We start from the raw sequence: 12027 nt of genomic DNA on the forward strand, positions 1-12027 counted from the left end.
TTTCTTATTAATGTAAGGGTAAACATAGCTCAATGCCTATGTCTTGTATATCAGAAGAAATTTTTCATGTTTAAAATTTAGGCTGTTTTGGCTACCATGACTGTTCAGGTCACACTGTGTCTTGGTTAAATCCAGATCAATGGTTTTTATTTAAATAGGTGAAGAAACGTTCCAATACAAGTTTCCTTAAAAAAATTACCAACAATTTGTTGAATAGTTCAGGTGACTTAGTGTTATGTTTCAAAATTGAATCCCAACAGGGTGCACTTGAATCTATATTCATCTATGGTTGATGTAATAAATGTATATGATGCAATGTAAAAATGTTGCAAAAGCTTCTTTATTGCTGTTACAATACCTGGTTTTGGACATTGTTTCATAACTAATTGTATTCCATGTTGTGCTTAAGAATTAGATCTCTTATCAGTTTGTGTTCTCACCTGTTCACTTGCACAGTTAGGATCAGAATTTGACCATTTTGTGCACTTGTTTTTTAGTCTCTAGTAGTTTTGCCATTGCAGCAGAAATAGAGCTAAGATGGATGGGAGTTACAATTCTGAATGGAACATGACAACACTCTTTTGTTTACTCCCTTCTGCTTCATGGTCCTATTGTGTAAACATAGAAAGTTCCATGAGCTGTAAAAATATTTTAAATGCCATACATGTAGATATGGGGAAATACTGTGCTGCTTGGGATTTGCTTAACCCTAGAAAATCTCATAAGAACAAATATCTATTTACTTGTGAATTTATGCAGAGCAATGAATGGAGACCTGCATCACATGACTGTGGCAACAGGACCATCAGCTTCTTCAGTGTGCCAGGTTTTACCTGATTCCTTGATGCCTCCTTTTAAGAGTACAGAACACTTGTCAACTACTGAAATAAACACAGCATTCCCAGATAACTTGGAGCAATGCACAAGGCTGTCTTCAGATTTCCCCAGTGAAAGCAGAAAACATGGGACTGAATATGAGACTGGCAATAATGCAACGTTTTCAAAATTACCAAATGGAGAAAACATACAAAAAGATCAAACTCTTGAATCAAATGGTAGTAATTATAATTTAGCATCTCCTGATGAAACTGAAGATGAAAAAAGAAAGATAATCAGTGTGGAAACTTTTGAATACAAGTTTGAAGGAACAGAAAATACTGAACACGTAGAAAGTCACAAAGATAATTTAGCACTATACGATGATTTGCCAACTGCTTTTAGTACATCTATTGGCCAGAGAATTAGGAGAAGGCACCTTGCCATTTCCAATAGTACAAGGAGTGCTTCGGAAAATGGAGGAACACCAAAACTGCCAGTTGAAGACGATCCATCTGGAGAAAATAATTTGACAGAAAAGCCACAAGCTGTAGAACAACGTCATCAGATTATTGAATCAGAATTCTTAAATTTTGTTGGCGATTGGCCAGTAGCAGAGAAATTGAAACCTCAAGATCAGAGGAAAAAGAAAACCAGAAAAAAGTCAGAACTAAAGATTAGAAATAAATCTGACACCTTTGATTCTGTCATTCCAAGTGATTCATTAAAATATGCTGCTAGTAGTTTGGTTGAACAGAGGAATGTAGAAATCTCACCAGGAACAAACAGCTCTGAAATCTCTGCTGATAGTTCAGATAATCTTACGTCAACTGCTAAAAATTCTACTTCAGAAAGAAATTCTGTAAACCATGAGGAGCATAAAACTCTAGGAGCTTTTGAACAGCAAAATGCAGAAGCACTGTCTGAAAAACCCACAAATAGAAAATCTTTGCAGAATAGGGGAGTAGGAAAATCTTGCAAATTGGCACTAACACTAACAGGTAGCAGCCCAATCTCTGAGGAGCCTTTGGAACCTGTCCTTTTGAACACTGACCAGATGGAGAACTCCATTCTAATTTCAGATAGTTCGGAACAGGATAGTTCAACGCAAACTGCTCCTGAAGACTTTGCTCTTTTATGGAAGATTGAAAATCAAAAAGTTGTCTCTACTGAGTTTAAAATATTGGCAGCAGCTGTAGATGAACTTAAGGTAACAGACTTTGATGCAACACAAGAATCTATAAGTCCTGTGAAATCAGTGCCCTATAAACTTGTGCACGATAAAAGCACATTTGTAGATGAAAATGCATTTGTTAATGAAGAGGAGAATTTGCAGATACTTAGTGATTGCTTTAAATCTGTTCCTTTTGAAGATTTGATTGATTTATATGAAAAATGTGATGGCGATATAGAATGGGCAACCAATTTATTGCTTGATTCTGGTGTGAAGCTTTCAAATGAAGATCCGGTGAATCAGATGTCGGTTGCAGATGATAAACTTGTAACTAGCAGTAATGTACAAGTGACCCAGACACCACAAATGGAGAAAATAGATTTTGATGATCAGTCACAAAGTGACAAATCTATATCTGTTATGAATCAGTTGTCCCATGCCAATGAAACTACGACAGGCATAAATAATCAATCATCAATGATTTACACACAACAAAACAAGAAACATCTGTTGCCTTACCTTGGATATGAAGACATAAGCCCTCCATCTGACATCATTACAGAATCTGTAGTTATAGCTGAAGAGTTGGAAAATACAGACATCATCAGTGAAGCACGTAACATTGATCATGAACAGTTTACTAATCCATGTAAGGAACACTGTGTAGAAGGAGAATGCGATGATTCAAAGTTTAGAAAGGATTTGCCAAATGATCATGTAACATGCATTGAAGGTAACATATCTCATACTTCAGATATAAAGGTATCAAATGAAAGAAACATGTACTTGTCTGAATGTATAGATGTAAATGATACTGCTACAGCATCACAGCCAGAACTTAATACCTTTATCGAAAATTCAAATGAAAATCAGTCAAGCTATAATACCGAGAAACTTGCAACAGAAAAGGAAACTGAGAAGACACTGGAAGGTGAAAGTACAAGTCAGGATCATTTGGGATTGTTTTCTGATGCATTGAACATTCAGACTTTGGAATTATACTTGCCACCGGAACTGGCAATTCAACTTACTGACCTGTTTGGATCGGTAGGCCTTGATCCAGGTAAGCAAGGGTTTTAGGTTGACCTTACTGCTGATGAGTTCTAAAATCCAAACAAAAATAAGTGAATTAAAGGAAGGAGACAAATACCAAACAAACTTGGAAAAATTTGGAGCAGACATAGGCTATTTAGCCTCGAGCCTGTTTCACATACAAAATGATCATGGCTAACCCAATTGTAATACCATTAGACATAGGAGTGGAAGAAAGGGCATTCAGCCCATCGAGTCCACTCCGCCATTTAATCATGGCTGATGGGCATTTCAATGCCACTTACCTGCACTCTCCCCGTAGCCCTTAATTCCTTGCGAGATCAAGAATTTATCAATCTCTGCCTGGAAGACTTTTAACGTCCTGGCCTCCACTATGCTCCATGGCAATGAATTCCAAAGGCCCACCACGCTCTGGCTGAAGAAATGTCTCCTCATTTCCGTTCTAAATTGACCCCCTCTAATTCTAAGGCTGTGTCCATGGGTCCTAGTATCCCCGCCTAACGAAAACAAATTCCCAATGTCCACCCTTTTAAGTTTCTATTAGATCTCCCCTCAACCTTACACCCAGAAACTCCTGCCATTGTTGCTGTAATGTCTTCTCCACTAGGCTCTGCTTCCAGTTGATTTTTGCCAGTTCCTCTCTCATGCCCCTGTAATTACCTTTATTTAACTGTAACACCATTACTTCCGATTTTGCCTTCTCTCTTTCAAACTGCAAACTGAACTCTACCATATTATGATTGCTGCGTCTGAAGTGTTCTGTTACTTTAAGATCTTTTATAAAGTCTGGCTCATTACATAGAACTAAGTCCAGAATGACCTGTTTCTTTGTGGGCTCCATCACAAGCTGTTCCAAAAACCATCCTGTAAGCATTCCATGAATTCTTTCTTTAGATCCACTGGCAACATTATTCACCCAGTTTATTTGCACATTGAAGTCCCCCATGATCACCACGACCTTGCCTTTCTGATATGCCCCATCTACTTCCTGGTATATCTTGCGCCCCTAGTCCTGACCACTACTGGGAAGTCTGTACATAACTCCCATTATGGTTTTTTTGCCTTTGTGGTTCCTCAACTCCACCCACATAGGCGCCACATCATCTAATCCTGTGTCATTTAGTGCCAAAGATTTAATTTCATTCTTAACTAACGAGGCAACTCCACCCCTCTGCCCACCTCGCAGAATTTTCAATAAGTTGTAAATCCTTGGATGTTTAACTGCAAGTCCTGCGGCCATGTCTCTGTGATGCCTACCACATCATAATCATTAACGATGATTTGTGCTGTTAATTCATGTATTTCGTTACGAATACTACGAGCATTCAGGTAAAACATCTTAATGCTAATTTTCTCATCCTCATGATTTCCATCATCTCCAGTAATATATCCTAAGTTATCCTCCCTTTTTGCTTCATTCCTGGTCTGCCAATAAGAACGTGGCTCTGGCAGCAATCTAAAGATTATGACCTTCGAGGACCTGGTCTTCAATTTCTTTCCTAGATACTCCCCAAGCATAGACCACAACAACTGGATCTTCTCTCTTCCACTCCAATACCCTTTCAAGCCAGTCAGAGATGTCCTGCATCCTAGTACCAGGCAGGCAACACACCATGCGGGACTCCCGATCCAGCTCGCAAAGGATACTATCTGTCCCCCTAATTATAGAATCCCCGAAAACAGCTACTTGTCTTTTTGCTCTTCCCTCTTGAATGGCCTTCTGCACTATGGTGCTGTGGTCAGCTGGCTCATCCTGCCCACAGCTCTTTTCCTCATCCATACAGGGAGCAAAAATCTCATAACTGTTGGACAAGGCCAAGGGCTGAAGTTCCTCCACTCCTGAACTCAGAATCCCCCTACCTGCCCCACTTAGAGTCACACTCTGATGTTCCTGACCACTAACTGAATTTGAATCACTTAATCTAACCGGACGTGACTGCTTCCTGAAACAAAGCATCTAAATAACTCTGCCCCTCCTGCATGTGCCACAGTGTTTGAAGCTCAGATTCCAGATTCTCAATTCTGACCTGGAGTTTTTTCAGCAACCAACACTTGCTGCAGATGTGGTCACTGCCATTCACAATGGGATCAGCCAGCTCCCACATCATATAGCTACAGCACATCACCTGTCCAGCCATCTCTACTTATTAAATTAATTTATACAAATTTATGAGTTAAATAATTTCTTGTACTTATCTGTTATCTTATTCAATTAACCAACTAATAATAAACTTGTAATCAATCACACGATACTAAAGAAATATCAGTTGAAACGCCTTACCTAAGCAATACACGAGAGTCCTTTTGTTTTGGTTAGAGGAGAAGGGCGGGTGGGAGACACTATACATGTAGTGTCTCGAGATTCAGCCACTGCCAAAATGTACACCTGAAACTCCTGAGGTAAGTTTTTATATTTTACAAGTACCTTACCGTCCCTGCCGTCGCTCCTCCCACTCCAACTGCCACCGACAAAATGAAGCGCACTGAACTCCTGAGGTAAGTTTTTATATTTTAAAATTATCTTAAAATTGTGTTTTTAATTCCACATACCCATCTAACCCTGACAACCTGTGATTTTATTAGATCAGGAAATCAATCTATCTTCACCTCAAATAGTCAGTAATTCTGCCCAAACCATCTTCTGCGGCAGTGTTCCAAAGCTGCAAAGCCCAAGAAAAAAAACCTTAATTTTAAAACAATGTTCCCAAGTTCTGGACTGAGCCACATCCTTTCCACACCAACCACGTCAAGACTTTTCAAGGTCTTTTATAATTTAAGCAAGCCACCCCTCACTCCTGTAAACTCAACTGAAAACCAGCCCAGTCTGCCTAACTTTACCTCCTAAAACGTTCCACTCATTCCAGATATCAATCTTGTAAACCATCTCTGAACTGTCTCAATGCATTTACATCCTTTCTTTAATATGGTGACCAACAACGTCATGAGTGTTTGAAATGTTGGGTCACTAATGCCCTGTATAACTTTTTATTCATGGGATTTTGCATTTATTAAACATCCCTTATTGTCCTTGAACTGAGTGACTTGCTTGACATTTCAGAGGATAGTTGAGATTCAACTACATTGCTATAGGTCTAGAGTTATAGGTAAGCCAGACTAGGAAAGGACAGCAGATTTCCTTCCTTAAAAGGTGTAAGTGATTATAAAATGTCTACATAAGAGGAACAATACTTAGGGGTAGCACGGTGGCTCAGTGGTTAACACTGCTGCCTCATAGTATCAGGGTCCCAGGTTTGTCTGTGTGGAGTTTGCACATTCTCCCAGTGTCTGCGTGGGTTTCCTCTGGGTGCCCTAGTTTCCTCCCACTGTTCAAAGATGTGCAGGTCAGGTGAATTGGCATGCTAAATTGCCCATAGTGTTAGGTGCATTAGTCAGAGGGAAATGGGTCTGGGTGGGTTACTCTTCGGAGGTTTAGTGTGGACTTTTTGGGCCAAAGGGCCTGTTTCCACACTGTAGGGAATCTAATCTAAATCTAATATAATCTAATACTGAGGGCTCCTGTGATGCAGTAGTAGTGTCTTTAAGTTTGAGCCAAGAGTCCAAGGTTCAGTGCCACTTGTTTCAGAAGTGTGCAATAACATCTCTGAACAGCTTGAGTAGAAAATACCTAGAGGAGTGGAACAACGGTTCTTGTGGTGCAGTGGTAGCATCTCTACCTCAGAGCCAGGACACCTGGATTCAAGTTCCACATGCCTCATCAGTGTGTAATGATGTCTCTGAACAGGTGATTTTGCAACAAGCAGCAGTGGATACATAGTTGCCATTTGACTAGCGTTTTAGACCAAATTTTTATAAAATAAAATTTTGCTATCTACTATGATGGGATTCAAATCCATGTATCCAGAACATTAGCTTGGGGTTCTGGATGCTAGCCTAGTGCCTCTGCCTAAAATGATGATTGAATCATTACATCCTTATTTTAATGTTCAGTTCTTCTAAGAAAATATAGCATTCCTTTAACCTTCTTAATTACTTGCTATACATGCATGTTAACATTTTGTCACATGCATTAGAGCACCTTGGAACTCAGCAAATGTTCTCTGTTTAAGAAATACTCAATTTTTTTTATCCTTCCTGCCTTTGTTAATAATTTCACATTTTCCCACATTATAATCCATTTGTCAGATCAGCTGTATCAAAGTCCATATATAGAGGAACCTCGATTATCCGCACGAGATGGGCGGGCACTATTTTGTTCGGATAATTGATTAATTGCTTAATTGATTCAATGCCATTCCTCTGGGGCTCTGAGTTTTCTGTAAAGTCTGCTCCCTGTTCAGGAGGTAAGGCAGCATCACAGCACGCGTGAGCCCCCGGCCCCCCCCTGCGTCCTAATCCCATCCGACTCCCCCGCCTGTCTAGCCGCCCCCCCAATCCCGTCCATCACTGCCCCCTGCCTGCCCCCACTTTGGTTGCATCTTTTGTTTACAGTGATTAATTGTTGGACACACGTCTTTGATGTAATGTTTCTGTTGAGACCTCGAGATCTCGTGCGGACAATCCATATTTCGGATAATTGATATTCAGATAATCAAGGTTTCTCTGTATTCAATTTTTTCAAATGCTCTCCTACCTAAATTGTGTCATTTGCAAACTTAGCCACCATGGCTTCATTTCTTTCATTTAATTACTTTTCAAATTCAACCTGTGTAAAGATGTTATTACACATCTGTAGATTAGAGTGGACTTGAACCCAGGCCTTCCGATCTAGGCAAAGGGATGCTATCACTGCTGTACAGAGGGCCCTTTGCTCCTCTCATCTAGTAATGCTTATATTTTTCCCCAAATCACCTGTGGCGGTGTATAATTTATTTTAATAGTGACACAGTAAAGAGACACCATTATGTGTACATTTTATTATACATTTTTTTTCTCTGCAACCAAGAGAAAACACATGTGGCCAATTGAACATTAACAAGCAAAGCCTGTTATGGGCAATGCTGTCATTAAAATGTGAAGGAAGGGCTTAGGAAGAGAAGGAGGGGACTAAATCAAATGAAATTGGAAGGGAAAATAAAGCACTCCATCCACATGCAGTGTCCACCTTTTCCGAAAGGCATCAAGAGCATTGGTGGACACTGAATGCTCCATCTTCAGTGAATCCGGCCTCAAATGTAACCATAAATTGTTAAAAGCTGTGGGACTCCACTCATCACATGATGCCAATTAGGAAAAGATCGATTTATGCATGCTGTGACTGATAGAAAACAATCTTTTATTCTTGCTAATATGTTACCCCTCTACACCATGAGTTCCTACTTTATGCACTTACCTTTTATGTAGTGTCTTGTTAAGTGCCTTCTAGAAATCCAAATATTGTATCTGTACAGGCTTCCCTTTAATCACAACTCATGTTACTCCTTCAAAGGACTCCAATAAATTGGTTAGATGTAATTTTCCTTTGACAAAACCATGCTGACTGTTCCCATTAACGTGCATTTTTCTAAGCATTCAGCTATAACTTTCTTAATGATTTATTTTAGCACCTTTCCCATGACAGCAATAAAGCTAACTGATTTACAGTTTCCAGGTTTCTTGCCTCACTCCTCTTGAATGAAGGAGTTTTATTTGTTAATTACAAATCTAGTGGAACCTTTCTGGAATCTAGTAAATTAAAAATAACACCAACACATCATCTACCTTACTAGTCATCTATTATAAGACACCAGGATGAGGTCCATCAGAGCCCAGAGTCTTGTCAGTCCATAGCTCTGCCAGTTTACTCCGTACTGCTTCTCTAGTGATTGTAATTTCACACAAGTTCCTCTACTTTCAGTATTCTGATTTACAGCTATTAGTAGCATTTTTCTTTTATATCCTCAGTAGTGAAAACAAGAAAACTATTTACTTCATCTGTGTTTGACTTTGTGTCTACAATTAATTCACCATTCTCACACTTCAGAGAACCAGCAGTCACTTTACTCTTTTCCTTTTTCGGTACCTTTCAAAACCTTGCTATTTGTTCTTACATTCCTTGTTTTTTCTCTCGTACTCTAATTTCTTATTATTTCTGTCATGTTACTTAGACCCTCATGTGCACACTGTCTCGTGACAGCGTCATGCAAACTTTTTGTCAGCTTTCATGGGTACCTTTTAATCATTCTCTGTTGTTCCTTGTGTTCTGACCTTTCAACTGACCTGCAACTCATCTTTGCCCAGTTAATTACTTTTGGTTTCAGTTTAATGCTTTCTTTAATTTCTTTAGTTACTCATCGATGATGGGTCCTCTGCTTAATTTTTTTCTTTTTGAAGTTTCTGAAACATCCCCTTAAATATCTGACACTGCTTTCCTGTTGATCTGTCCCCTAGCCTCTTATCCCAGTTCACTTTAGCACAGTTGTCATAGAGTCATACAGCACACAAACAGCCATGCCCACATATTTGCCTCTTAAGTTTAAAATATTAATCTTAAACCCACTCCTCCCTTTTAAACGATAAGTAAAATTCAATCATTTTGTGGTTGTTGCCCTCTAATACAGCCTTTGATTTGAGGCTATTCATTAATCCTGTCACATTATACAATGCCAAGTCCAGTATAACCTGCTTTCTAGTTTGTTCCATGACCTGCTGTTCTCGGAAACAATTTTAAAAACATTTTATCAACGCTTCATTCAGGCTATAATTACCAACTTGTTTATTTTTCCAGATGTGTATGATTATTACTGACTTTTATCACAAGCAACAAATATTTCTTCTTTCATTCTTTATCCAATTTTGTGGTTATTGTTACGGTGCCTGTAGACCATTCCTGCTAAAGGCTTGCTCTCCTATGACTCTTCTCCACCTAAGTTACATTCCAGTTTCCTGAACCAAGGTCATTTCTATGTATTGCACCCTGTCACCATGATTAACAATGCTATCTTTCCAAGTTTACCTTGCTTCCTGTTCTTGAATCGAGAGTGTGGTGCTGGAAAAGCACAGCAGGTCAGGTTGCATCTGAGGAGCAGGAAACTCGATGTTTCGGGCAAAAATCCTTCATCAGGAATCTCCTATTCTTGAATGTCTCATCCCTCTGAATATTCAGGACTCAATCCTTATCATAATTCAGCACACCGCTGTAAAGATTATCAGATCATGTTTGTTTACATTATGAAAACTTCCACTTATTCTGAGAAATTTATTCCTCAATGTATCAAACCTAATGATTATAGGAAGTGTTATGAACTTGTTAGGGATTGCTGATGCGTAAAGAAGAATTCTGAGTATTCAGCAATTAACTGTCGGAGCCACCCCACAAGATTTCAAATTGTTAAACAATAACAATTACTGTGTATTGAAAAAGATTATGTAGAGTAAGCATTGTTAATACAATGGCCTATAAATACTTAAGCTGTAAAATTAGTTCCACACTTTAGTTCACTCAAATGTTCCCTAATTTTACAACATTTCAAGTTCACTAATTTTCCTGGATTGAACGTAGTATTCTCCTTAATATTTCAGCTTTTCCTCAAGGTGCACATTTCACGTGGATTCTTCCATTACCTTTTGATGAAACCATCCTCCAATTTTCTGTAAAAAATTTCACAACTATGGACTCTTCAACTCCTTGACCGGGTATTGGATATGCATAGTCATAGTCATAGTGCAGATTAGCACCTATAGTTTTTCGAAGTTAAGTTTTCAAGCTTACTCTGTGCCAGAAGGCTGTTGAGTAGCTAGCTTCACCTAGTTACAAACTAGAGCAATCTCCCAGCCTGCTTTTCCTTGGTAAAACCCAAAATGAATTGCTTTCTTTAGAGACATAGAAGTAAATTAAATAAAATCACCTTCTAACCAAACCTCTACACTGAATCACTACCTCTATGGCAAAGTGGCATAGTCTGGGGTGATTTGACTATAATGCAAAGCAGATATTTTACCTTCAACATACTCTTTGATTTATTAACCCATATGAATAATTTATATTTTGAATGAATGTCAGTCCCTGTCGCCGGACTCCCTGGCTCCATTACGGATGGATTGTTAATTGCTCAGGTTTCTTCCACAGCCAGCTCTTGTAAAGCATCTGACGTTATTAACTTTAATTATAATTAATTCTAAACTTGATTGAATTGCACTTACCTTAAAGTTATTTATCAGTTTCTCAATCAGATACCCTCACTTTCACTTGTAAAGCAAGTCCGTAATTGTATAAAGTCAGATATTTCTGCATAAGTTGTATTAATCCTGCACTTAAAAAGCATATCCAAAATATATGAAGATCTTAGCAAACTATGGAACAATCTGGTTACTTGCAACACCCTGAAGAGATTTGTTTGTAATCTGCGATGTGGTTGTTTGCCTAAATTTCAGGAAGTCATTTAAGGGACAGAGAAAATTTAAATTTCAAAAATGATTTAGAGATGTAAAATCCTGTTTTAAAATGATCTTTATTCTTCCCAAAATGAAACCAAATATGCAATGGTCATCTGAAGTTATTTCTTATCATTTAGTGAAAAGTGACCATGATTGTTTCCTCAGATTATTTGACTCCAGAGGATTGTGTTGTCCAGCTGGATCTGAATTTGGCAAAAGTTATCCATCAGAAGTGGAACGAGACTGTATTGGTTTGTACAGTTTTTCTTGTCTATCATAACCTTATCTGGAGTCTTATGCATGTTATTTATTTTTTATTGTGATTGGTCTTTCCATGTGGAATATTCTGGGCATGTATGTGGCAAGCTAGTATAGTGGATCTGAGTTTTAGACAATAAGAACATCTTTTTGTTCCTGTTATGGTAATCATAATTCCTTTGTTAAGTAGATTTATATCTTAAAGGTTTAGTTTTTATAAGTTTCATTTAGAAATTGCAGAACTATTTTCATTAACATTAAGATTGTATGCCAACCGTCCTTAAAAAAAATTAATGTGTCATGTAATTAAAGAAAAAGATAGCAACAGTTGTAAAGCTGCATGGGGGTTACCGTTTTGTGAATCGATGTCCTGAGGAGAGTCATGCAACACAGAAACAGACTCTTTGGATCAA

The 12027-nt window shown here is 38.4% G+C and overlaps 1 protein-coding gene across 5 annotated transcripts in view; it reads left to right on the forward strand.

Annotated features, from left to right (window-relative positions):
• The window catches only part of n4bp2 (NEDD4 binding protein 2), a 94350-nt gene that overhangs the window by 39303 nt on the left and 43020 nt on the right, over positions 1-12027 (forward strand). For 4 of the 5 annotated variants that reach the window (XR_011960355.1, XR_011960351.1, XR_011960352.1 and 1 more), the window contains exons 7-8: positions 760-3053; positions 11522-11607. Coding sequence is in view for 2 of the 5 variants with exons in the window: in XM_072567836.1 (XP_072423937.1) it covers positions 760-3053; positions 11522-11607 (2380 nt within the window). In the remaining 3 variants the exon portion in view is untranslated. The remainder of the gene's footprint in view (positions 1-759; positions 3054-11521; positions 11608-12027) is intronic. The other variant, XM_072567845.1, reaches the window with a different exon arrangement.

The sequence above is a fragment of the Chiloscyllium punctatum genome, chromosome 1 (genome assembly GCF_047496795.1).
Source record: "Chiloscyllium punctatum isolate Juve2018m chromosome 1, sChiPun1.3, whole genome shotgun sequence".
NCBI classification, from domain to species: Eukaryota; Metazoa; Chordata; class Chondrichthyes; order Orectolobiformes; family Hemiscylliidae; genus Chiloscyllium; species Chiloscyllium punctatum.